The 27259-nt window shown below is 46.0% G+C and overlaps 1 protein-coding gene across 1 annotated transcript in view; it reads left to right on the top strand.

Moving 5' to 3' along the window:
• The first annotated feature begins 12189 nt into the window (after positions 1 to 12189).
• Positions 12190 to 27259, top strand: part of LOC144169953 (O-acyltransferase like protein-like) — an 80058-nt gene continuing 64988 nt past the window's right edge. Inside the window, exons 1-7 of the mRNA XM_077699413.1 lie at positions 12190 to 12628; positions 18300 to 18508; positions 20487 to 20607; positions 21042 to 21135; positions 25546 to 25634; positions 26147 to 26329; positions 26999 to 27092. Coding sequence (XP_077555539.1) covers positions 12190 to 12628; positions 18300 to 18508; positions 20487 to 20607; positions 21042 to 21135; positions 25546 to 25634; positions 26147 to 26329; positions 26999 to 27092 — 1229 coding nt within the window. The remainder of the gene's footprint in view (positions 12629 to 18299; positions 18509 to 20486; positions 20608 to 21041; positions 21136 to 25545; positions 25635 to 26146; positions 26330 to 26998; positions 27093 to 27259) is intronic.

Here is a 27259-nt window from a genome sequence, read left to right as displayed (position 1 = left end):
GTCCTTACCCACTGTAATGCGAAACTTGGCGCTGTGGGCACCTGAATAACTTATTAAGTTATAATTAATCACTCAATTGTTTGACTTAGTCAAAACTAGATTGTTTTTTATTGGGTGCAGGTGTTTTCGACTCTATTACGACCGTAATACGAATACTGTTTTTACAGGTAGGTAATACGGCCGAAATGCCATTATATGCAATAAATACTTGATTACCTGTCAATTAATTAGCAGAAATGTTTATGATTTAATTATCCCATAGTTATTGCTCTAACGCTCATTGTTAATCTCTCTGCAGATTAAAGCCATCTCAATTTACTGATCTTCTCAAGTCAGGTTGTGGTTTGAGGCAGCCATTGCCAAAGTTCGCTGTCGTATGTAAAGCGTTCTTCTTAACTTAGTTGCAGCGTACCAAATAAATAAATACCGCCTGACAAACAAAGCAGTGCGAATGCTGCTAGCTCACCGAACCGAATAACTCACCGAATATATACATTGTGGGAATATATATTCATTGTGGGATTGTCCCTGAGGAAGGAAGTTCCACTTCCGAAACTGTCGGACTAATTTATAATAAACAAGTTAACCGCAAAGTTGTTCTTATCTTTTACCTGACCGTTTCTTCTGGCCCGTTGCAAAACTCATCGAAATCTATATATATATATATATATATATATATATATATATATATATATATATATATATATATATATATATATATATATATATATATATATATATATATATATATATAGTAAGGAAATGAGGGGCTCGTTGAGGAAGTACAGAAAGACAGGGCAGCAGTCTACAACGCCAAAGGAGGCATAGGGGTGTGGTTAGGCTCTTTTCTTTTTCACTACGGTTAATGAAGTAAACATTTTTTTTTAATATACAGAAGAAAGAAAGAAAGAAAACACGCGCCCAGAGTGGGGCCCGAACCCACGCCTTTCGATTACATGTCGAATGCCTTACCAATTCGGCTATCTGGGCGACTGGAGAACACAGTCGCCCAGATAGCCGAATTGGTAAGGCATTCGACATGTAATCGAAAGGCGTGGGTTCGGTCCCCACTCTGGGCGCGTGTTTTCTTTCTTTCTTTCTTCTGTATATTAAAAAAATGTTTACTTCATTAACCGTAGTGAAAAAGAAAAGAGCCTAACCACACCCCTATGCCTCCTTTGGCGTTGTAGACTGCTGCCCTGTCTTTCTGTATATATATATATATATATATATATATATATATATATATATATATATATATATTGTAACAAAGATAGTGAGCAACCGTCAGAGCACCAGTCTCCCCGAGCGGGTATGTGTTCGGCTAAAGCGGAGGCTGACCTTCTGAGTGGCGTCAATCCCCCAGTGGGTATATGTCCCCGTAGCGACACAGCGGCAGCTCCATCGACAGTGCTTCGGCGCGAGACCTGCGTGCAGACGCCAGACGTCGTTGGGACTCTGAAACGGCCAGACCTCGTTGGTGCCTCTTGCAAGACCTGCCAATAAACCCCATTATACTTTGGTGGAGGTCCTAGTCTTCACGCGATCCCCAGCCTGGAACTACGAAGCAAGCGAGTGCTCCCGCCCCTGCATCGAGAAATCGACGACGAAATGGCGTCGCCGCAGCAGGCACCCATCGTGTGCTCCGGGTCTCTTCACCAACGCGACCCCGCCTTTTTAAATGGCAACGACGACGCCGATGTCGAGGATTGGCTGTCTGCCTACGAAAGGGTGAGCGCCTACAACCGATGGGATGATGGGATGAAGCTGAACAACGTCGAGTTTTCCCTGACCGAGCTCGCCAACACGTGGTTTCATAACCACAAACCGCGCATGAAAACCTGGCCTGAATTCACGACCCAGTTCATTAAGGCGTTCGGTCGCCCCGCAGTGCGCAAGCTTCTCGCTGAACAGCGGCTTCGCGTTCAGCGAGGGTTACACCAGTTACATTGAGGACGTCGTGGACCTCTGCAAGCGGGTGGATCCTGCGATGCCTGAGTCCGACAAGATCAGGCACGTCCTCAAGGGCATCGAAGATTATGCATTTCAGATGCTCCTGGGCAAGAACCCGAAGACTGTTGACGAAGTCCTCAATTGGTGCCTCAGCTATGACGAGCTGCGCAAACAGCGTGTTGTTACTCGACAACGCACACTGTCCAACGAAGACGTTTCACGAGGGTCACTGTCGTCATTGGCCGTACCTTCCGACCTTTCTCCTCTTCTGTCGCACATCGAGGCGTTCGTGCGTGCAGAAGTTTCGCGGCAGCTGGCCCTGCTTCCTAGCGCTCGAGAGCCTGCCTTTCCGCTGACCCCGACTGTGCGGCGAGTGATTCAAGAACAGGTCGCCGAGGCACTTCCCTCAGCCTGCCAACCGCCACATGTGCTGTATCCGTGGCTTCACCCTTCACCTCACACTTAGCGTCAGCAGTGGCACCGCCCTTTTCAACTACCGCCGCAGCGCCTCTCGCTTCCCCAGTAGCATCGACCCTAACGGTACCCATGGCTGCGCCTCTCGCTTCACCGGCTGCGATGAATTACGCTTCAGTCGTACGACAACTGGAGCCAGGCGCCTTTCAGGAATATCAGTACACGGCACCCCAGAGGGCGACACGGTATTCTCGACCGGCACCTCAACAGCTCAATCCTTGGCGCACACCAGACAACCGCCCGATCTGTTACCCATGCTGCATGCCCGGGCACGTGGCGCGGATGTGCCGTCGGCGGCCACCACTTGATCGTGATGTCCACCCTGTATCGGCCTACGGATCTCAGCCGTATATCGCCCCCGGTGATTCAGGACCGACACCGAGCTCCTGTACTAGTGAGCCACCACCATTTTTCGAGCCGTCGCCCTTCCCCGCGTCGGCGCTCCGTGTCGCCCATGCGCCCCCGACAAAATCCGGTTGCCGAGGGAAGCTGACGGCTGCAGTTCCCGAGGCAAGAACTGCACGAACGTCAAAATGCCGAAGTCCTCTTATCTCACCCGCTAACGTTATAGATGTGACTGTGGAAGGTGTCGCCGCACTCGCGCTTGTTGATACGGGAGCCACAGTGTCAGTGTTAAGTGAACGTATCTGCCGCTCGTTGCGTAAGGTCACAACACCTCTCGGTGGACTTACTCTTCGGACTGCAAATGCGCAAGAGGTTAAGACGCTAGCCATGTGCACCGCTCGTGTCCTCATCCAAGGCATCACTTCTGCCATCGAGTTCGTTGTGCTCCCGTCATGTTCTCACGATATCATTCTTGGGTGGGACTTTCTATCCCGTCATCACGCCATAATCGATTGCGCTCGTGCGCAAGTTGAACTTCTACCGTTGTGGGAGCCACCGCAGAACGAACTGTCGATCAAGTTGCTGGTTTCCGAAGATACCGATATTCCCCCGAGCTGCTCCGTGATTGTTCCTGTTTCTTGCAATGTCGCTGCGGACACAACAGTGATTTTCACACCGTCGAGTTTATTTCTTTGGCGCAAGTTGCTCCCCTTACCTTCCGCTGTCCTTGATGTTCGCTCTGGTTCAAGCTTAATGGCGGTCTGCAACGCATCCTCTTGCCCGACAACACTGTTCCACGGGGAATGTCTGGGATTCGTGGAAGCTGTTGATTCCTCGCAGGTAGAGGCCGTGCCCGACGAACCGTCGTTCTTCCCTGTGAGTGCCCTTAGTCCCGAGTGTACGGCAAGTCCAGACGTGTTCCTACAGTCTATCAACAAAGACCTCGCCTCGGCCCAACGCGACCAGCTCATCAACCTTCTACAACGTTTTCGGGAATCGTTCGATTGCCAGCAGGCCACCTTGGGACGCACGTCAAATGTCGCCCACGAAATTGACACCGGCTCCCACGCGCCACTACGGCAGCGGCCATATCGCGTGTCACCTGCGGAGCGTCGCGTGATCGACGAGCAAGTGGCAGATATGCTTGCGCGCAACGTAATTCGGCCCTCTACCAGCCCGTGGGCCTCCCCCGTGGTACTGGTAACTAAGAAAGACGGGTCGATCCGGTTCTGCGTAGATTACCGTCGCCTGAACAAGATTACACGCAAGGACGTCTACCCGCTACCTCGTATCGACGATGCTCTTGACTGCTTACAGGGGGCCGAATTCTTCTCGTCACTAGATTTGCGGTCAGGCTACTGGCAAGTGCCCATGGCCGATGCCGATCGCTCAAAAACGGCGTTCATTACGCCCGACGGGCTTTACGAATTCAATGTGATGCCTTTCGGGCTTTGTAATGCGCCAGCTACCTTCGAGCGAATGACGGACAATGTTTTACGGGGCCTCAAGTGGAAAACATGCCTGTGTTATCTCGATGACATTGTCGTGTTTTCGCCAGATTTCCACACGCACATTGAGCGCCTTGAACAAGTGTTGACGTGCCTTGCTTCGGCTGGCTTGCAACTAAACTTGAAAAAGTGTCGCTTTGCTGCTCAGAGGCTAACAATCTTGGGCCACGTTGTTTCTAAAGACGGCATACTTCCGGACCCGGAAAAGCTTCGTGCAGTGGTAGAGTTTCCAAAACCGACAACTCTGAAAGACCTTCGAAGCTTTATTGGCCTCTGATCCTATTTTCGTTCGAAACTTTGCCACCATTATCGTCCCTTTGACACAGCTCCTCAACGGAAGCGCAGAAATTACCGACTGGCCTCCTGCTTGTGAAAAGGCATTTGTGGCTATGCGAAGCCTGCTGACGTCGCCACCCATACTACGCCATTTTGATCCGCTTGCACCTACTGAAGTTTACACTGACGCCAGTGGTGTCGGTCTAGGTGCCGTTCTCGCTAAGCGTAAAGCAGGCTTCCATGAATACGTTGTTGCATACGCCAGTCGCACCCTGACTAAGGCGGAGTGGAACTATTCCGTCACCGAGAAGGAATGTTTGGCTATTGTTTGGGCTATCGCCCAAACAATGTAATATAATGTAATATATTATATACATTATTATATATATTATATTATATATATATATATTATATATATATATATATCATATATATTATAAACAATGTAATATATTATATAGCGAATCAGAATACGAAATGAGGGGTTCGTTGAAATAAGGCAGAAATAAGGGTTGGCAGTCAAGCAAACCTCGGAAATCAAAGGGGAGAATACGGTAGGTCATTGACACAGATGAAGACTTTTGAAAGACAGAAAGTGCAGAAATACTGCCCGCCGGGTGGGATCCGAACCCACAAGGAGACGATAGAGGAGGCTTGCTGGTTGGATAGGGTGGGGTGTGGAGGTGGTAGACGCGTCCGGTAAGGATGCAATGAGATAGAAGGGCGTTGTACGTATTATCGAGAGGAGTTTGAGGTCAGGCGTGTTTGTGCGGGGAGGTGGAATCATTTCACCATCAGTGGTGAATTCCTGGGAATGCAGAGCTCCGACTACGTTTTCCTTAAAATATAGCCTAATTTTTTAAAAGTTGACTTTAAGATTGCACCAGGCTCATCAAAAATGCAACATTTTGAATGAACAAACATTGTATGTGAGTTTTATGGTGAATTTAAAGCACGAAACGTTTTTTACACTGCTAATTATTCAGCTCTTAACCGGCTCACGAACCGGTTCAAGCTTACGAACCGGATCGGGAACCTGTTCAGAGCATGATTTAGTCGAAACGGAACTGTACCGGAATTAAATGGATTCCTCTGAACCCGAACCGTAACCGAACCGGTATTTTTTTTTGGGGGGGGGTTCAACACACTGATATATATATATATCTATATATATATATATATATATATATATATATATATATATATATATATATATATATATATATATATATATATATATATATATATATATATATATATATACATAAAGAAATGCCGGCAGTCTACAATGCCAAAGAAGGCATAGGGGAATGGTTAGCCTATTTTTTACCGTTAGTGACGTTACAATATTATTTTTTTTTATTAATTATGTGAGAAAGAAAGGTTCGGTCCCCACTCTGGGAGCACTCTGGGGCGTGGGGGACCGAACCCACGCCCCACTCTGGGCGCGTGTTTTTCTTTCTTTCTTTCTCACGTAATTAATAAAAAAAAATTTAATATTGTAACGTCACTAACGGTAAAAAATAGCCTAACCATTTCCCTATGCCTTCTTAGGCGTTGTAGGCTGCCGGCATTTCTTTCTGTATTTCCTAACGAGCCCCTCATTTCCAAACCCTATATATATATATATATATATATATATATATATATATATATATATATATATATATACATATATATATATGTGTGTGTGTGTGTGTGCGTGTGCGTGTGCGTGTGCGTGTGCGTGTGTGTGTGTGTGTGTGTGTGTGTGTGTGTGTGTGTGTGTGTGTGTGTGTGTGTGTGTGTGTGTGTGTGTGTGTGTGTGTGTGTGTGTGTGTGTGTGTGTGTGTGTGTGTGTGTGTGTGTGTGTGTGTGTGTGTGGGTGTGGACAGCGAGGGATTTTTTTTTAGAAATCCTCGATTACCGGCAGTGCTCGCTACTTTAGATGGGATGATTATTGTTAGGTGAAACAAAAAAATGAGACCCACAATAACACAGAAATTTAAAAAAAAAGGCGGGTAGAAAAGTGGAAGTTACATTGTCGACAGACAAAGGTACTCAGTGCTAGAGTATTTCGGGAAATAGTCAGGCTGTTATAAAAGTCAAACGAGCATTCGTCCGTAGCGCCGCGCCAGCACGAGTGAACAAAATTCCAGGAAGGTGTCTCAATGCACCTTCTTGCCGCAGGCGCACGCAGTCTTCGCGCATTTTCACGTTCGGCAGTAAACCACGAGCAGCGGCACAAGACGTACCTGGTGTCATCCGCCGCAGTGGATACAAAGCGCAGCGGTGAATTCGCCCAGCCCATCCGGAACAAAATTTACGGATGCAGTCAACACTCGGGCGTGATTGGTGCAGGGCACTCTCGTTTGGTTTCGTTAGGCCTCGCGGAATCCGAAAATAGCATTGCAAATAAACTCTGCGGGGAGGCGTGTATCTCCTCGGAGGGTTCCGCCAAGCCTGCAGCTGCAGGTGCCACCCTAGATCAAGGTCAGCTCCGTGTATTTGGTATGCGTCATTTGGCCCTTGCAGCGTATCAAATATGACGTTTGCCTAGACACCAGAATGACTTAGCAGCCACCGAAGACATACTTTACGTCCATTTCGTACTACTCAAGTGCTCAGTACACCACTCAACTCATGGACGAGTTGGCCATGACCGTTGTAGGCTTTTCGAGTGCTTCTCCGAGAAAATAAGAGGATTGAAGACGACTTGTAACTAAGTTTCTTGTTTACGTCGAATCTTTTTGATGACACTTACAAACAGATAGCTGAAGAATTTGTCGTCACCAAGACAGCTCGCACACTTGAGTAGAATGGCGGTAATGCGTACTGATAGGTTCCAGCGTGAAATAGAGACCGGATGAAGCAGGCACAGGTGACTTTTAATGCGTGAGCATCGCTCACGTATGACTCGGCGAAAAAACCGGCGTCCCCAGAGAAGGGCGGACAGGACTTGTCAGCAAACTTCCCATTGATGGCGTGTAGCCAGCAACATATGAAAATTCCCATTGGACGCTCACATAGATTGACCAGTGACCATCACCGCTACCGTCAGAGGCTCATGTTACCATTGGAAACGACGGCAACATACAGACACACTCACAGCTTTCACAATTCAGGAATAAGTGATGATCACGCCCTGTGACATCATAACGGGCAGTTTAGGTGGGCCTGAACTACTTCTGCCTAAATTCTGTGATTGCACATACAACCTTGAGGCGTATAGGATAACACCACGAGAGAGCCAGGTGCATTGACCAGTCGATGTTCGGTACATCATGATATCTCGGAAGCTGGTGGGGGCATCTCTTGGGCTTACACCACGGTGGCTAAAAAACACGTTGCTTCGCACCGTGAGTTCGGTAGTACCATCCCTGTAGTAAGCCTCGTTAACGATGTCATCTTCCACGAAATAAAGCCAGCTGCCGGTGCACCTTTGAATGGGTAACACGACGACGTTTTGACGTGGGACAGCAGGCATCCGCAATTGTCAAGTTCTTCGTCTTTGAAGAGCCCGGACAAGGGCAAATTCACATCAACGTGCATATGGCGCGAAAACGAAGCGCACACAGCTGCTATTCGGAATGCCCTGTTCTCGCTTTAAACATCACGAATTCAATCTACGACATCTGAGAGAGACGAGCTCTCAGAAGAGGCCTTGCTGGCACAACTGTCTTCAAACACCAAAGAGTGAGAAAACAGCAGACCTCTCTAAACTCACACCCCTCCTCCTTCCTCCAAAGCACTACGCCACCTGCTTTTCCGAAAACACGGAGCAAACTTTGTCCGCACAGTGGCCTGAGAGGCGTCCGCCTGAAAGAAGAAGAAAACAATACAAATAACCGCGGAGAAACAACCTCTCAATGTGCGTCAGCGCCGGTGGAAGGGCTCAGCGTCTGCGTCGGTTTACACCAACTGCTTACGTCGTGATGACATCATCGCCGATTCGCCATTCGCCTTACTTTTAATTACATAACCTGTTGTCCAGGTACGGTAAATGCGCTTGTACGTTTATTTATTCTGATTTCATCTTTGGCGCCGTACACTTAAGACCATCAGCTGAGTTAAGGGCTTTGTTGAGCACGGGAGCATTATGAGTACGTACCTACTATTTCGATTATAAAAAGTGCTTCTCAAAACCCGTTATTAAACATATTTTTACATTTATGTGAAGGTATTTCTGTTCAAAAGTCATCGGGCAGTTCCACATCCCAAAAGTCATCGGGAAGTTACACATTCCATTGCCTATGACGCCCGTCTGGATGTCGTACCTATTTGTAAAAACAAACTTCGTATTGCATTTTATGGGAGTGAGTGAGTGAGTGAGTGAGTGAGTGAGTGAGTGAGTGAGTGAGTGAGTGAGTGAGTGAGTGAGTGAGTGAGTGAGTGAGTGAGTGAGTGAGTGAGTGAGTGAGTGAGTGAGTGAGTGAGTGAGTGAGTGAGTGAGTGAGTGAGTGAATGCCTACATCCAAGCCGAGGCCGTAAAGAGAGCAAATTTGCCCTTATAAGCCATCTTTGTGATGGCTCCATTATTGCACACACTGTTTGTCAAAAAATACAAAAGCTTGCAGATTTAAAAAGCATCGATCATTTAGTATTTCACACGAAGAACAAATTGCGTGACACATAGGGTACCAAGTCAGTAAAGGACAAAATTGTCGCCGAGTTTTAATGTTCCTTCAAAAATTTCAAGTTATTCTCGCACTTCACTCGCGAAAAATGGTCTGAACTCAAGTTTCAACGGAAAACCGTTGTTAGAACCTGCGCAGTCTAAAAATGGTATTACATTGCGAATACCGAAGAGTAATATCTACGTTGGTTACAAGAAGGCTATATAAATGTTCAACAACCAAATGAATGTTTGTGTTTTTTAATCTTAACATATTAAGACCAATTTAGAAGGATTACCTACACTGGTTTGTGTTGTTTCCCAAGTGAACAAAGTATGTGCAGTGAAGAAAGGTATTTTCATAACAAAATTATCTAAAAGGGAGCTAGCTAAGGACGAGATTAAATAGTGCCAAGCCACGTTAACTATGTTGATCAATTTATTCCGGATTATTTTAACTGCCAAACACTTTAGAATTTGTGCTGTTTTCGTACTACTTGAGCATAGCCTCCTCTTATACAGGAGGCTATGGCTTGAAACATTAAATAAAAATGTTTCCTTTTTGCTTCCTACCTATAACCGTGATGGTGACATGGGCATATGTTTACACTTTCCTTGTGCTACTTTTGTAGAAATGTACTGCGACAAGTTTTTGCATTCATGTTTGAGGATATGAACAAATACATAGTATTGGAAATGGTACGAGTTCATACTTCGCTTCTTTCGTGCTAACGTCGTAACCCCACCTATTGTCTATATCCCTTCTTCCATGCGCATGCCCATTGGAAATGGAACGCTCTACCGTAAACAAATATGACGTCTTCAGCAAGCGTCCACCGAAGCCCGTTGCCCTTTCTTCGTTTCTCTTCCCGCCAGGGGTCAGGCGGGAACTGTTGCAAACGCGCGAAGTTATTTATAGGTAATGAGCACCGTCTATAGTTTCTATTTATTGCCGTCATTTGTTTGTGTGCGAATCGCTGTATTTGTTCCTGGGTAACAGTTGCGCTTCGGAGAACTGTCCAGTGCAAAGGCCTCAATCAAAAAGGCTGGAGAGGGAGGGAGAGAGAGAGAGAGAGAACGTTGTGGCCTTTAGAATTTTCGCTTGCGGAGGACCGTGAGCTGCAAGTCGGGGCGTATCACATGTATATGAAGAAGCTACAAAGGTGGAACTGCATTATTTATATTTTATGACGTCGCTTTTCTTTGTGCAGATGTGGTGTGAACGATTGCAACCACTTAGCCCGGTATTGGAGAGGTTTGCGCGCGAGAGGGGGGGGGGGGGGGGGGTAAAGAATGTGAGAGTGACGTCAGAGCGGGTATTACATACATTTGCAGTTATTTTCCTCCACCCTATAACCCGGGAGCAAGGGTTTGTTGTTGAGGGAGTCAATTCCCGTGGCAAATTCTGTTTACATGCCAGGTCCCGCTTCTAAGGTCTATTTTGCAGGATGCAAGCTATACCTTCGCTGTCCATTTTTTTCTGCACACATCCATTCTTCTGCGGATATGTTTCTTTAAAGCATATTCACGCGTGTCTACAGCATTCCTGAAAGAACCGTTATGCCTGATCGTATTGTCAGAATAGTTGTCCCTTGTAATGACATTTGCTACTCACGTGGTCCCACTAGGGACTCTGCAACGCTTCAGATAAAAATGCTTTCACTTTTTCCTTCGCGTTTGCAAGCGCTGCATACGCTATAGTTATCGCCAGCATGGAGTGGCACTGCATGACTTGCTTGTCGCAGCAGATACGCCATCCGTTTCTCTTTTGCTTTTGTGGCATTTGTTTTAAAGTGGCTATCGAATGCCTTCATGGCGGCAACACAATTAAGAAAAGCCGGCCAATAGCCGCTACACCGCTGTAATGACGTAATTCCAGCGGTCGAAGAGCGCCAAGACCGGGAAGAATAGAAAAATCTTTGGAGCAAGTTTCTGTGTTATCTAAAGGGCATAGAGTAGTAATTTTTGGATGAGGGTCTTTGCGACCCTGTAATCTAAGTACTGGGTGGGTTGGTTGCCTGCGTTCTGCAAGCATTTAAGATTTTGAAAAAAGATTAATAAGTGTAGCTTGGTCCTTTTAAAAACTTGTGCGATTCTGCGTCCCCACAATGCACGGCAGAGACGAATCAATTCGATCAAATGGCATACGATTTAACTGAAAAATGTCTGCGCTGTCAAGGCGTGCCCTTTAAGCATTACGGTTTGTATTGAGTAACGTAACAACCCACAAAACATTTTTGAGTGAGATCATTTATATATATAGCCTTTTTTGTTTGCCACGTTTGCTCCTTGGACGCCGCGATGAGTCATTCAGGTGCGCTGTGACTAAGTAGACCAACGGGTGGTTTTTAGAGTGCATGTCAGCAACGAAGGGACGGGAGTGGAGAACATAAACTTTTTATCGTATTGCTAGAAAACAGTGTTTAGGAACACCTTAATTTTCACCAAAAAGCGTTCGGCTGACTTTTAAATGGTTAGCTATTAAACGTTCTTTATAAATACTTACCTGTTTTACAAAACAAGCTTTGAAAGACGAGTTGTTTTCACCGGGAAAAAAATCGCGGCTAGCTGTTTCCGGTGGCCTGCCACTCCCGGCCTACGTGGTTCCTTGCGCGTCCGGTCTGCCAGTTTTCAGTGTTCGCCGCCACTATCTCCCACTATTCCCCCTACCACCCTCTTCTCAATCGAAGCTCACGAACTTGCGGTTTGCTACTGGGCTCTGTTTTGTGGACCGTGATCGGGCAAGACGGCGCACTGTTCACGGGCGGTCTGCGGAGTGTCATACACGCCCTTGAAAGGGTGTGACGTCAGCCGGGGTCAAGGCGCCCGCGGATAAACCGGTTCGCGACCTCTGTGTTGGTATTACGTGTGCTTGTGTCTCCTTGCGTACGATTATTATCGCGCGTCTTCTTTCGTCTCGATGACCGTGGCAGATAGGCCATGGAGAGAGCGATTTTTCCGGAGATTCCGGAGCAGTGATCGGCTCGATTAGTGGTGCCAATAAAAGGCACTGGCAGTGACCGGGCGCGCCTAGGAACCATGAGGTTGTTACCGCTGCTCCTGCTCGCTCTCGTGCCGCTGCTCGGCGCCCAAGAAGCGGCCGGGCCCACAGGGCCCACGGCCAACGCCACCGTGGAGGTCGCCCCGGCGACTTCGCCGGTGACCACGACGGAGACCGCGACAGAGATTACGACGGAAACAACGACGGAAACCACGACTGAGACCACTACAGAACTGACCACTGAGTACACGACGGAATCGACGACCGAGACGACGCTTTATGGGACCACTGAGGTGCCGCGGGCGACGACGCTAGACTTTGACGATGCGATAGATGGTTTCGTGAAAGATATGTCCAAACGGGTGGGACCCTTCGTGTCTCTTATTCTATCGGACGAAAACATCACCGAAGAATGCTCTGGTGCTCTTCTGAAGGTGATGCTTGGACTGCGAAGCAAGTCACCGTGGGCCCTTTTCAGTAAGTCAAATTTCATTCCGCCCCTTCTCCCGCCGTGCCCAGAATTATTGCGGAGCCTTCCCCTATGGTCGGTTCTCACACACTCTTGTTGTTGTGGAAGCTCCAAGAATAAGCCACCGGCAGCCTTTATTAGGTCCCGTGCATGCTTACGATAAAGGATTTGCAATGACTCTCTGCAGTCCCTGCTCCGGACTTGCAAGGACTGCAAAGATGTTATGAGAAGATTAAACGTTTTTGACAAAAGTACTCTTACACTGTGCTACTTGGGCATACGTATTCAGATAATATCGCCCCTCATGGTATTCGACATATGTCTTTTTTGAGGAAAGTAGCAGATAGAATCCAGATCAGGAGATAACCGAGCAGAGAAACATCTACCCGAGCTCTTTCACGCGCTTGTGTGGATCTTTCTATGGCTCTTTTTACGTGTCAAGCGGCAATATTAACAATGTTACAATTAGCGTAAAGGGGCACTAAGGTGTAAAAGCAAGTTCGGCTGAGTCGGCAGATACCCGTGCCGTGAACGAAATACAGTCGAAACTCGATCTAAGGAAACCCGTTCTTACGAATTTCCTGATCTAACGAACAAATTCGGATTCTCCGGTACGTTCCTATACGGCGCAATGCCTTTATGAACCCGGAACTAACGAACTATATTCGGCGTCATTCTCGGTTTAACGAAGTTTTTCGAGCAACAGACACATTTGAAACGGTACAATTTCGAATGTGTTTTGTCAGAAAGCTACGAAGATTATTGTGCCAATGTGCTACCTGATAAACTCAGGAGTTCCAGAAATCGTTCCGTTAGTTTCCGACGCACAAGAGGTGTCAGGGTATGCTGACAACCAGGAAACTGCTGAAGCTCATGTACCCGCTCCAGGCCAGGTGATTGGGGCTATTGACTTGCCCAAGCGCTTTGCTGGGGCTCACTTGTTGGTTAACGCGCTTGGTGCTGCGAAAATTAGGTCCGCCCTATGGCAACGAAGCACGCGCAGGCGAAAGTCACAGGCTTTTTTGCCAGGAAATAAATTCATTTCCCCCAGAGCCCCCAGCGTTTTACTGTTATTGCTTTCACCGCGGACTTTTAACACATCGCTAAATTATCGGAAGGCGAGCGCCGCGGGAACCGCAACTACGATATCATGGTAGCTGCTGGGATGTGCCTCCACGGAACCAACTGCTTGTGAAATGACATCCCCGATTTTACGAAGTTCTCGATTTAGCGAAATAATCCGCGCTTCCCGGTGACTTTGTTAAATCGGGTTTGAATTGTATACCAGCCCCGGCTGCAGCAGCCGTTTATAACGCACCTAAGGCCAGAAGCGTGAAAACGCGTATCTCTGCACAATGCTCTTCTGCCGATCAAGTGCCGACCGTAATATGAGTTCCTGCTCGTAAAAGGCCCAGTGAAGTAGGATGAAAGTGGTAAATTCTAAATATTTCATCATATGCTGACCGCGAACTCACCCACCATTTCATGATGTTCACTGTATCTGCTGCGTTTCGCGTACCTAGTGCAAACTTCTATGCAGTCAATCTTCCGAACTCTGCCTGGCAGAAGTCCGCGGCAGTGACCAGCTTCAGCTCGAGAAAATGTTCCTGTGTCGATTGCCCAACGTTTGAACCAGCAATCAATGCATTTGTGGCTGTAAACTGATCCGTATGGTAAAACCGCTTTTTCAGCGCGATTTTTTCTATTTCTGGTTTGAAGGGTACATATTTTGAAAGCGCAAGGATCATGCATACCAGAAATTCGAAAAATCTTAAATTTTACTGAGTATAATCCAGAAAGCTTCGAGGAGGAGGAGGAGAAAAAAGCTTTATTGGGGCCATTAAAAAAGATAAGTCTGTGGAATTTTATTTCAGTAGATGCAACATAATTGTTTTGCTTGGAGAAAATAATATTTCTAAAACTGTATTGGGCGGAAATAGATCCGCAGATTTTCTTGGAAAAAAAAAAACTCGCGGAGCAAATGGAATTACCAAAATTGTCTTAAGGCGGAAATGAACCCACACGTTCTGTTGAAAAAGAATCTCGTGGGAACGTTAAACAATATTGTCGGAGTACGTTAAAAAAGCAATTGCCTGTTGTTTTTGGATAACTTCGGATGTACTAAGGTTCCCGTTTCAAGTGCTGAGTGGTCGATGCCGCCATTTTGCACTTTCATTTTCTGAACCGCAAGCTACGATTCAGCCATTGATAGTGCTCTTCTAATTTGAATTGTCCTTTTCCAGAAGAGAAGGGTATGCTGAATAAACCCTTAAAAAACAGTACAGCATTTCTCACAGCCACATTTTTCGATAGAACACTAATCGGGTTTCGCGCCCCCTGCCGTGCGTGCGGAACACAATCACGGCAAGCACTGCGAGGGTGGATTTTTTGCAAGGTCATGCATACAGAAGAAAAGCCAACTTCACAAAGGAGGGGGCTCGTTGGCGCTGAACGTCAAGCAAAAGCAAGTTTTGCGAGAGCATTTCATCCCAAAAATTTGTTCGTCTGTAAGCACAACACTGCTGGTGCGCATGCTCTCTTTAAGCGTAGGCCAAAAAGCTGAGTGCAAAACAAACAGAGATCAACCCAACGCGAAATCACGTCTCGCTGGTGAAAAAAGAAAACGTCGTTCAAAAGCAACTCTTTCACGCATTGACACCCAGATATACGAAAGGCTAAAAGCACTTTGCTCTTTTAGGATATGGCGAAAAACAAGAACGGGAGGTTTGCAATTCAGGAAGTGAAAGGAAAGGCGGAAGCCAGCTGAATGTCGCAACAAGGTTCTGGCAGAATTTCCTTCCTTCTCTCCTTTATCTCTTTCGACAGCTAAGTGCTAAGAAGCACGTTGTAGAAAATGAAGCAAGAAAGGGCATAACCAGTTCCGGTGCGCTGGGTAGCCGGTTGTCGCATAACTTTGGCCTTTTTTCCTGAGTTGTACACGATGATGAAAGCAGCGGGGGGCCCTTTGTCGTTTTCCGGAACTCATGAGGGCGGAAACGAAGGATGATTTCTAGAGCGTGGCGGATCAAGAGACGCGCAGCGTGAAACGAAATACTCCTTTTGGTGTGCAGTGATTGAACTGCGAAAATACCTTTGCCTGAAGTAAAGTTTGAAGTATAAATAAGCATCAATGTCTGAACCACCACTCAGCGTGGGAGGCCCTTCTGTCGCGAGTCATTTTCGAATGTTAGTGATGTGGTTACCGTACAATTTAATATTAGGTCCCACTACATGTCCCACATTAGTGCTCTCTCTCTTTCTCTAGTGTGGGTGTAGGCGTCGGTGCGTGCGTGTGCTCTCGTGTGTATGTGTGTGTTGATGTGTATTTTGGGTATTGGTCTGTGCGTTATGGCGGAGGGCAAGTTAGGTGTTTGAAGGCAGTGATTAGCGTATAATTGCAGGCAACGAGACTAGAACAAAAGAAATAGGCTGCTCTTGCAAAACGTCGTTCTTGAGAGAGTCACGGCACTCATTCTACAAGCACTAATTTCAGAGGTCAACCACATCTTGTCTTTAAGTTAAGGGGCTTAATTTATCTCTTTACGAATGTCAGTGGCTTGTGGCCTACCTGTATCGCTTAGCGGGGAGTTGACCCAGAAATTGATTGTGTCCTGGTTCAAACCCCTAATCCAACAATTTTTTCGCTGCTTCCCGTTTCTGGGGAACTAACTTCTCTTTGCGGTCACTTGACTGTATGTATGACCATGGTATTAATTTGTTTGTAGGAGTGAAGTACTGAAAGACATACCGAGACGTAAGGCCGCAAGAAGAACAGACGGTCTGAAATGACACTATAGCCCGGAAATACACTTAAGAAAGAGCGTGGCCGTGTTACAATTATTTCGAATTTATTCTCCTTTGCTTCGCATCTTGTTCGTCGACAATTCAGCTGGCATCGCATGTAGAGGAAAGAGATTGAGATCTCTAATACGACTGAAGAAGTCAGCCGCACCAATTGGCGAGATACGATGATGCTGACGCTAAAGATTTATTTCTCTATCATGCTGGATGTCAGTTGTAAGCTCAAGAAGCTATAAAGTAGCTCTGTAGCTTTTCCACGGGCTCCAAGCTGTCGTAAGACCATAAAAAAACGAAAAGGAAGAAGGAAGCTACTAAGGTTATTCGGGAAGGCCGACCCAGAATACATTCGTAACAGGAAGTAAAGTCAGTCGATCATTTTGAAGCACTCAAGCAAACCGCAGCCGATGCTTAATATCCATCACATTATTAAAGCGAAGCTTTCAGCCTCCCACAGATGCCGTCCGTGTCCACCCCAAAGCGTCCTGCAGGAAAGCCAACATTCCCTGACGATGATAATGATCATGGGGAAGTGAAGAAAAATTAAAACGCTTCCCTTGGTCGGAATCTATCCTGGGTCCCTCGCGTTATCAAGCCGACGTCTATCCTCCTGCGCCTATCCGGCACTGTCGAAGCAGTTTGGATTTGGAGGGGGTATGGACGTGCAAAATTAGAGATAAAATACACCCCTCCGTCTAACGACGACGATGGCTGAACACTAGGGAAAGCCATAAAATGCCTGTATCAGCAAACCACTAGAGAGCACAATCGCAGTGCAGTAACCCATCCCGATAAGAAACAGGTGTTCGCATAAAGAGCTCACAATCTTACGTCATCCCCTCGACTAGTAGAATCCGCTGGCTTCTGGTTTGTTCGTTTAATGTTGGACACGATTTGGGAAGGCTTCCGCGTCCCCATTGTCGTTTCGACAGAGGGGTAGTGGATCTTTGCCTTATGAAGCGCGTGGCATGCTCCTATGTTATTTGTCTTACTGTTTCGTTGTTCATCTGCAGTAATTCCATCGTGAGTGAGCACGTCGTTAATAGGAGGAGGAATTTATTTGAAATGGCGTCTGGAATGATCGGTAGCCATTTCCCATATCTTTCCCACGGAAGCTTATTAGAAACAATGGACAAAAGGAGGCAAAGAAGCATCCGCTAATAATCAAACCGAATACCCCTCAAGCGTCGGAACAACTGAAGGGGTACAAGAAAAATGTCGTGCATAACCGATAGTTTTGGAAACAGTCCACAATACCTAAATATGGCAATGGTAACGCTGAGCATGGTAACGAGGATTCATGAACTAAACCTGTCCAAATTACACGCACACACTACACACTGCCGCTAACAAACATAAAAAAATACAACCAACATTCAAACCACAAGTACTTCGGCGATATAGTAACTCCACTTTGACGTTTACAAAAGGAATACTTACTAACCCACGGTGCTGCATTACTAAACTTTGACCCCGTGCAGTGTTATAGGCACATACTTTCTTGGGAATCAGTTTAAAGGGCCGACGATGTTAAGCAAGCCGAGAGGAAAGCTATGAATGGCGCTGAGGAACCTTATATACAGAATGGCCTTAGCTGCTTGCTTCGAGAACAATGAAAACAAGGAGGTGCTCAGTGCTCCCCTACAAATAACAATGCGTAACAAGACATAAAAATGTGTACAGCCAATAAGGAGAGTGACGCCTAGTTGAAGTCATGTATAAGGGCATCAGTCATTAGGTCGCAGTGCTTTCTGAAAAGGCTATTACGCGGCTGTAGCAGCGGCTAATCGACTGAAGTCCCGGGCTCGCACCCGTACATACCGCATTGCAAGTGCCCTGGATATATGTCACACCCTTTTATAAATCTCCCTTCGTCTCCAGTGCTGGACTCCAACGCCCGGCCACCCCCGGGCACCCTAAATGGTGCCACGGGGTCGTACGGCGACTACGAAGAGTGCTTGGCGGTGCACCACCAGCCTTCGAACGGCGATGCTGCCATCTACGGCCAGTACTGCACCCTTTTCCTCACTCTTCCCCCGGGATTCACGCGCAAGACCGCGCAGAGGATGCAGAAGGACGGCTACTATATGGTGAGAGCTAGCACAAGCTGCCCTCGGTGCACCTGCTCGCCAATCTTACATTCTGTCAGGCTACAGTACGCAGACTTGCTCTTTTTGTGCGTGTTAGTACTAAATTTAGCCCGCACACTTGAGAACGCCGCTTTGTAAAATATTGTATGCCATGAGAAACCATGGTGCACTGCACTCTTCTACACGTGCTTCGCGGTCGGTCCCCCACATCCAACAAAACATACGCTCCACCTGCAAACCTTGAAGCTGTAACAGGAATCCCCTGACCAGACGAAGCGAAAACCTATCCCCGCCACTTCGTATCAGTTGTCTGCACCTCTTCGAAATCCTGTTTCACGGTAGCCGCGCTAGGGTGCCGAGAGTTATCGTGACAGCATGACATCGGAACGGAATAACCACATTGAACTTAAAGATTCGATAACTAAGCCACTGACTGGGACATGCACTGAAGGACGAGCAAGAGATCTGGCAAAAGTGTTTATTTATTGACGTTCCCGTCACATTAATAGAACAGATCGCCAAATCAAAAGGTGTACGACGCTCCACAGGCAGCAAAATCAAAACTTCTAAACTTGTTCTAATAGTTCGGTGGCCTAAGGTTATTGCAGGCCTCTCAACACCACGTGTTGCCCCTTTTACGCTGCCCACGCGGCCAATCGCCCTTGACGCTATTTAAATAATACAGGCAACGACTTCGCCTGACCTAAAAAGAGAGCTTAACGGACTACTTTGCATGCGGGGCACTTGGCCTCTACGGGTTATCTTTTGGTAAATCAGCGAGTCAATTCTTTTTTATTTTTCCTCCTTTAGCAATCGCATGCTCATCTCGTACGTACAAGAAAAGGGAGTGCATATACGTATTCGTGTTGCCAGAAACAGCAATTTAAAGAACATGAATATCCGGCAGTGTCTCGCAACTGGTGTTAAGCGACAAGCAAGCGGCTAACATGGAATTTAATTTATCGCAGGAGATAGGACAATTAGCTAACGGTAAGGATTAGCCTCAGGTCTGTTGGATTGTACCCGCAGAAGTAGTGCCTACTTCGAGAGGTATCCTGCAGCGGAACCAAGATTTATTATGTACTTACCTATTGAACGCGACAACACAATCATATACTAAAGCTTCGGTGTGTGTGTGTGTGTGTGTGTGTGTGTGTGTGTGTGTGTGTGTGTGTGTGTGTGTGTGTGTGTGTGTGTGTGTGTGTGTGTGTTTGTGTGTGTGTGGTAGGGGGTGTGTATGTGTATGTGTCTGTGTGTATCTGTGCGCGCACGTGCGTGTGCGGCTGTGTGGTTAGGGCGAGTATTAACGGAAACATAGCGAAAATGAAGCCATTTTGAGTGAATTCGCGACGGTTTTTTCGAGGTTGGATTTTATCCGTCGGAGCTTGTTGTTTAAAATATTTGGTTGTCTACAAGGTGCAAACCACATTTCCTGTAATGGTAACTCTCACAAAGAGTTCGAGACTATATTGTGCAAATTTGGGGTGTACCCAGGTGGTCAAAACTAATCCGGAGCCCTCCACTTCGGCGCGCCTCATCACCTGCGTTTCGCCGGCGCTTTAAACACTTCAATCAATCAATCAATCAATCAATCAATCAATCAATCAATCAATCAATCAATCAATCAATCAATCAATCAATCAATCAATCAATCAATCAATCAATCAATCAATCAATCAATTATTTAATCAAAGTTCGAGTGCTTGAACACTGATTTAGAAATTTCCGTTATGAGCCGACTATGAACTCTTGAGGGTAGAAAAAGAACCATAATGAACACTGAAGAGATCAGTTTTCCTAATTGCACTGCTAAGTGATTTTGGTGAAGTGGTCAAGGAAGAGTGGAACGGAAACTGAAATAATGACCATGTGGGTGCAGATGCACGCACACGCAAAGCGCGAACACGCATTCGCAATCACGCACACCGTGATGACCAGGCGGCGCACATGACGCAGTATAAAACGCATTTGTTCGCAGGGACGACGAGCCCCGGACTTCTTCTCCTCGGACGAGCGCAGCTACTTCAAGGGACAACGGCTAGGCTTATGCCTGCCGCAGCTTTGCACTATTGCAGATGTGCGGCGAATGGTTGGGCTCAGTAAGTGCCGCCTCCATCCTCACACGTCACACGTTTTTTTACAAATCCGGCATTCCCGATTGCACCTGTCGGCGCGCTGTTTGTTGTACAGAAAAAAAGTGCAACACGCGGATGGAATGTCTCTAAAAATGCCGTACGAAAATTGAGCACCTGCGTGGTGAAGCCTGTCAGTGGACGCGCAGTTTTTATTCTTGTCCTCTATCTGATGTCAGTGTCTGACACGTGCCTGAAAAAAAAAAGAGGCAGCATAAATTCAGATCTTTCGCTTCTTGTGAATTGAAGGGCCGCAGCTCGAGTTTTCCCATTTTTGATTTGTATAATTCTTTAACATTTTACCAATGAGTATAATGGCGAAGCTGTTCTTTAACCACATTGTTCCTGCTGTCCAAGTTTAGGTTGTGTAAAAAATATTCGGTTCTGCTTCTTTGGTGCAGGCCTTGATGCGTACGGTTTTAAGCATCACGTCTCCGGCTGCGACTCCGTGCTGAACCCAGAGAGAAACTGGAGCCCTATACAAATTGGCATGGTGTAAGTACCGTCTCTTATTCCCGCAGTTTACATGTATACATCCAACAGCTTCTGTAGTGCTAACAACGTATACAGACAAAAATACCAAAATGTTAACTACTGCGTGTTCACCTTAAACGTCTTAATTAGGGTGCAGGGACACAGGCGAGGGATAATTGGCACAGAAAAGCATTGGGGAATCCGAGCCAACTCTGAACGAACACAACATAGTTACTTCAAATGAATGGGGTTATTTTATGGACCGTATATCTCTCGTGCGGGAAGTTAAATGTCCCGTGCGGCGTGTACAATTTAACGCTTTCTGTTCCTTTTTTTTTCTTGCACGCGTGCGCTGCGGATCCTATAAATAATGCGAGCACAGAGTTATCCTCTAAGATTTCCAGTCGGAACAGGCAGTTTTTTACTCCTTGCTTTGCTTTCATTGGTGTTTCCTTTCAAGCGACTGTGGAATACTTCTGTTGTTAAAATAAAAAGAATGGCTGTACTAGTGGCGATATTGATTCTGTGACGTAGCACAAGCACACAAAAACTGCCAGGAGTTGGAATTAGGCGGGAAAAAGACAAACACATTCTGTGGGAGTTTCTTACTTTCTAATGTATTAGATATATGCCATCGTTATTTTGTGGCCACCTTCGCTATAAGAAATCGCCGTAGGTGGGCTTCGCCACAACCTTACAAAACAGCAAATCTTCGGGCTGAAGTGTGCAAATTTGGCGAATTATGGTGCCCAGCATGTGATTTGGGCAAAAAATATAGTTTGTGCTCGGGCAACACCGCAAAGTGTGCATTTGCGCTGTTCTCCGTGCGCATATCCTATTTCTTTAGTTCAATCAAATGAGGCGTCTCGTCATTTGCCATTAGTTCATTTGGTCACGCTAATTTGTCGTTATAAAATGTTGTGGTGAAGCCCACCTGCGTTAATTTCTCAGAGTGTAATGCGATGATGAGACGCGGTTTTTCGTCCTGTCCTATAAGCATTTGACATGTTGAAAAAAGTGTTGACGGGGCCCTAGATTGGTAACGTGCTTCCCGAGGAGCGACCCAAGATCGATGGGGTTTGCCCGTGAAATGAACATTGTGCGTGTTTATGCGGATGAATATAGTTTCACAGTGCTGCTTCGGTTGGACAAGACGCGGTAGACAGCGGAAGAGGGCTGACCACTCTCCGCTTTCTACAATTGTTCGGGCAGGTTATTAAATTAATTGCTCCGATCAGACGCAATTTGTGTGGACGTGTACTGATTGACCTATTTGAGAAGTCGCGTCACGTGCTACGTCCACAGCTCCAACACACATGGCTCATAGCACACCGGACCGTTAAGCTTAAGCTGCATCTCTATCACGTAGGCTGTCGGGAGCTGAATACCAAACTCGCAGAGTTCAAGAAGTAGATTGTTTTGGGTGAAATAACCTAAAGGCATCCTTAGAGCCTGTCATTACTGTGCGGAGCAAACGACCATCGGCTTATTCGATTACATGCCAGATTACACGGCTGCGTAAAAACACCAGCGAAGGCTGGAGTGCCTGTTTGTGCAGCTTAGAAGAGCGCTTGCCACATTCTAAAAGCAAAATTAATTAGACAATTAAAAATGGGCCGATGATGCAAACACGTGCTCCCTTTTGCGTGGCATGAAGGCTTGGTCATTTTTGGGTCACGAACACTGGCGTTGGGGGATCTCAGCTTCGCATCTTTTGTGGGTGATCATTTTATGGCATGCGTTCAAGCAGCGACGTCTTTGTGCCAAGCTGCAGCTATGCCAAGAAACACGAAGTGATTCGACGAGACCATGACCGAGAATGCTGGCTGCTACTGCTTCGGTTGATGCCCGAAATCTGTTCGATTGCAACCGGGCGTCCTCGAAACCCTTCAGCCCATGCACTTTGTCGTGGTCGTGAGGATTTTCGTCGTTCTTGTTGCTTCCTTTTCGGTTACTGCAGTCTGTCTTGTGTTGCTTCCAATCTCGTAGTGCGCGCCTGTGTTATCACAGGGGCCCTATTCTCGGCGCACTAAATTCACCGTGAACTGTGAATTTGCCGGAAGTCTTTTCTTATTGGCTTTCAATTTTGGTCACGTGCTTCCGGTTGACAAAGAGGTTGGGTGTGCTTTCGTCATTTTTACGTTTCCCGACGTTTACTCGCACCAGTTTTAAAGTTTGCTTTATTTCTCTCTACTGAAAGCGCATAATTATTGGTATAAACGGAAAAACTAGACGAAAAGCAGCGGGAATGACAACGCAGGCCTGTCTTTGCTATTGAACAGCAATACGGTTTGTATGTCACGCCGTCTTTTTGATTGGCTGAGAAGACTCACGCCTTCTCAGCCAATCAAAAAGAGGGCGTAATTTAATCAGCTTGCGGGAACGACTACGTCACACATGGGCAACTTGACCCTGCGGAGAAGTGACGTGATGCTACGTAACAGCTTGAGAGTGGTGGCTGCTGTAGCCGTGAAATAGGGCGAAACATTCCACAGACCTTTGGCGTCGTGAAATCCCCGTGAATTTGCAACAGGCGCAGTTTCGCACGACGTGCGGTTTAAGACTTTTATAATAGTTTTGACTGCTTCCAAGTCAGCAATCCAAGTCAGTAGACTGTTTCCAAGTCAACATCGCATTCGCATAAAAATACGCCTAGTATTTTGTTTTTATAATTAGCAATAAAATAACATTATTTGTTTGGCGCAACTACAAACTCATCCGTTACAAGGAACCCAACGCATGGCATTTGTCCACACTTCTTGAGTCACATGATCGAATTTAAGAGAAAAATAACAAAGAAAACTGGCTATTTTATTCATTACCGTGCTGATTGAGTTCGAGCTTGACGAATGAGTGAATCGGCGGCATCGGTACGCTCCGCCGTTATCAGGCGTAGAGTTTCGCTGTCCTTAGTACGTCATAGAACCGATGGTCACGGCCATCTTTTTCTTCGATCACTCCATGAACTGGTAACATAGCAGCGGACGATAGCGTGGCGGCAGTGACGGCCGGGTAGGGGATAACGCAACAAAGTTTGCATTACAGCAGACAGCTCAACTATGGTACTAAAAGCGAGTGAAAAAAAATAAATAGATACGGTAAAAAAGATTCTGTTGTGTTCTTGAGATCATCACCCGCCCTTCGCTCGCTATTGTATCAATGTTGCTTGATCACCTTATGGTCTTGACGCCAATTTCAACCCGAAAACATGTGTTTCTTTTGCCAACTTAAGCTGCCATCTTAATGTTTATAATACATGCCAAGTTTTTTACATCTTTTTATGCGCAATATTTGATAGCTGGGTTGTGATCTTTATGAGCTGGGCGTCAAATCTAACTGCAAGTCGTCATAGCTGTACGTGCATCAAGTCAAGGTGTTCTTTACGTTTACCTTACGAAAAAAAACATGGCGATTTCACTGTGGATTTATGCAGTCCAGAATAGGGCCCCAGCACAAATAAATTGTGAGTGCACATGCGCGCGCAGAGCAATTTATGCCCACATCATGGTGATGCCCACTCCTTGAGGAAGTTAGGAGAATAGAAGAAAATGTCCTCGGTAGATTATGCCGCGAACAAGGGATGCTTGGAAATTCTCAAGGGCTGATGTTCAATAAATGAGTGACTCTACTAGGTCTCTTATCTAAAAATGAGTTCTTACCCAGCTACCCTTACTGGTACAGCAGAGAGAGAACGCTCATTTTCTTTGTTTCTGAACAGCACTCTCGCATAGTTCTTTGCTGTTCTTTTCTTGAATTCTGCTCTCATCATACCCGAGAGAGTCATGCGTGAGAGGATAGTGCATGCACTTGCATTTATATTCATGCGAGTTTACCGATTTCGACATAAATTCAATTTCAAGTATTTTCGGCCCAAACGGCACAAAATTGTAGCCCAATAAAAATTATGCTCGACGTCACGCAGCTCTGACTGGGCTGACAGATTGGCAACACGTTGATGCATATGTCATATAAGAACGATTGCTTTAATCACAGGCAGCTTTTGTGAATAGAGAACAAAGGATTACACAGGAATCTATAGGTATTGTATTCTTACCAACAGCAGAAGAAGAAAGGCAAGCAGTACACTCTGTTGTTGTGACAGAGAACTTAAAGCGGGGTGAGAACCCTACAAGACTGTTTCGGAGTACAATGAATTTACAAAACAAACATCGTATTCACAAACTGGTTGTTATTCTTTAGTAAGCTATCCTGCTGCCTGGGGTTGTACCCATTACGATTTTACAGAATTGTGTTTTTGTCCGCGTTTACTTTATTAGGCACACATTTAGCCCACATTGTTAACGCGAGCTTTTTTCTGAACTAAAGTACTTCTTTGTGGCGAAGTCGTCGCTTAGCATATTCATTTTTTCTTCTACATTTCCTTGACCACGACGCTTAAACTCTACACCGGGCCGCTGTCTCACCTTGCAGGGCTCTCTGTGGGGTTATCCTCTTCTTAATCATCGTGGCCACTGCGTTGGACGTCTTCCTGAAAAAAGACAGCTCCATTCGTTCTCCAGGTAAGGATGCGCTCCATAGGCTTCTTCGTTTCTAGCTGCCTCACCGATACAGCTATCTCCTTCCCCCCCTAACTACATCGGCTAAATCGCATTGCTTCATAGCCCTTGTCGCTCATAAGTGTGTCTCGCATAAGGAAAAATTTCTGGTTTCTTAATTTTGCTTTTTATAACCAATGAAAGAATAAAAACTGAAAGCAGAAAGGTTAGTCTGCTGGCAACCTAGTTCGCCATTATTCCCTTATGTTTAGCCTCCTCCTGGGGCCTACTGGGCGATGAATTTATTATAAACAGACGACAGCGCTGGGCTCATGACTGTCTGTTTGCACTCGGTAATATAACTCAGCTTCCCCTCTGATTTCCTCCCCCGAAATGGATGCTTCGAATGTGTATACCAACAATTTATCTTGCACAGTTGTTGTCAAATGCGCCACGCGAATATAAGTTAGCCTTTCTGGGGGAGTTTCAGCGAAAGACAGGAGTTGCTAATCGCTGGCGTTCAACGCTGCCTGCAGATTCACCCTGCCAGTTTCTCCTGGCTTTTGCTGCGACCATCAACACGCGAAAGCTGCTCGCCTGCAACTTTAAGCCAGGTTCTGACAATGAACTACTGGCCAGCTTTGCCGGCATCAAGGTGTTCAGTACAACGTGGGTCATTCTCGGACACACCTACTTCATCGTCGACATCAGTGCCCTTCGTAAGCACCCGACTTCTTCCTGGCATTATATAACAAATCTGCAAAAAGAGTTACAAATATAGAAACAGGATTCTTGCTACTATATATCATCGTAACCAACAATTTTATGCATTGAAATGTGCCTTTATTGAATTAATAAAGACCAGATTGGCCTATAGAAGGCACTTTTCGCACAAGAAAAATACAACAAATTACTGAGTATAAAGGCCAGAGAAAAAACACAGAAACACTCAATTTTGTAGGCTTCAAGGCATAGCAGGAGTGGCAAGCAATGTACGAAGCAGAAGTTTACACAAGTCTACTTTTGCGTTGTTATTGTTAGTATTTTAAAAAACGAGGGTGGTTATTCCTATACAAAAAAGCGTCGAATTTTTGCCGCCTGAACAAATATGTCAGATTTGGTGAAATAAATCTTCAGAAATCAATCGTACCTCTTTGAGGAAAAACCGATAAAGAGAAAACAGACACGCAACCATTCTGCCTGACTTGTGATTTTTGGGTAGGAATAGACTAATCAGGAACAAATATTTCCAGTGATAAGATTCCTGAAAAATTACACAGTCCAAGGTGTAAATTCTCTGGTAGGCGTCCGGGTAAAGAAATTGTGACTGAGGAATCCTGCAGTGCTTTTACAACGGTACCATAACGTATCGCCAACTGTTCATGCAGGAAGCTACTACAAAGTCATCGACGCCACAGAAGAACCCTTCTTTACGCTTGTCCAAAATGCCTTCCCCAGTATTGCAACATTCTTCTTTATTGGGTAAGATATAAAACAGCTCTTTTTAAAGTGCCCGAATTTACTTTTTCCCTTGTTAGCCACCTCTTTTGGTGTCTTTTACAAGCACTCACAATTAGGCGACACATTGTCGTCGTATAATTGCCTGCGTAAAACTATCGTAAAGGCTTGATTGGACGTGATCCGATGCT

Source organism: Haemaphysalis longicornis, unplaced genomic scaffold (assembly GCF_048455015.1).
Source record: "Haemaphysalis longicornis isolate Haplotype H1 unplaced genomic scaffold, Haemaphysalis longicornis Haplotype H1 scaffold_1, whole genome shotgun sequence".
NCBI classification, from domain to species: domain Eukaryota; kingdom Metazoa; phylum Arthropoda; class Arachnida; order Ixodida; family Ixodidae; genus Haemaphysalis; species Haemaphysalis longicornis.
This window is presented reverse-complemented; position numbering and strand designations above follow the sequence as displayed.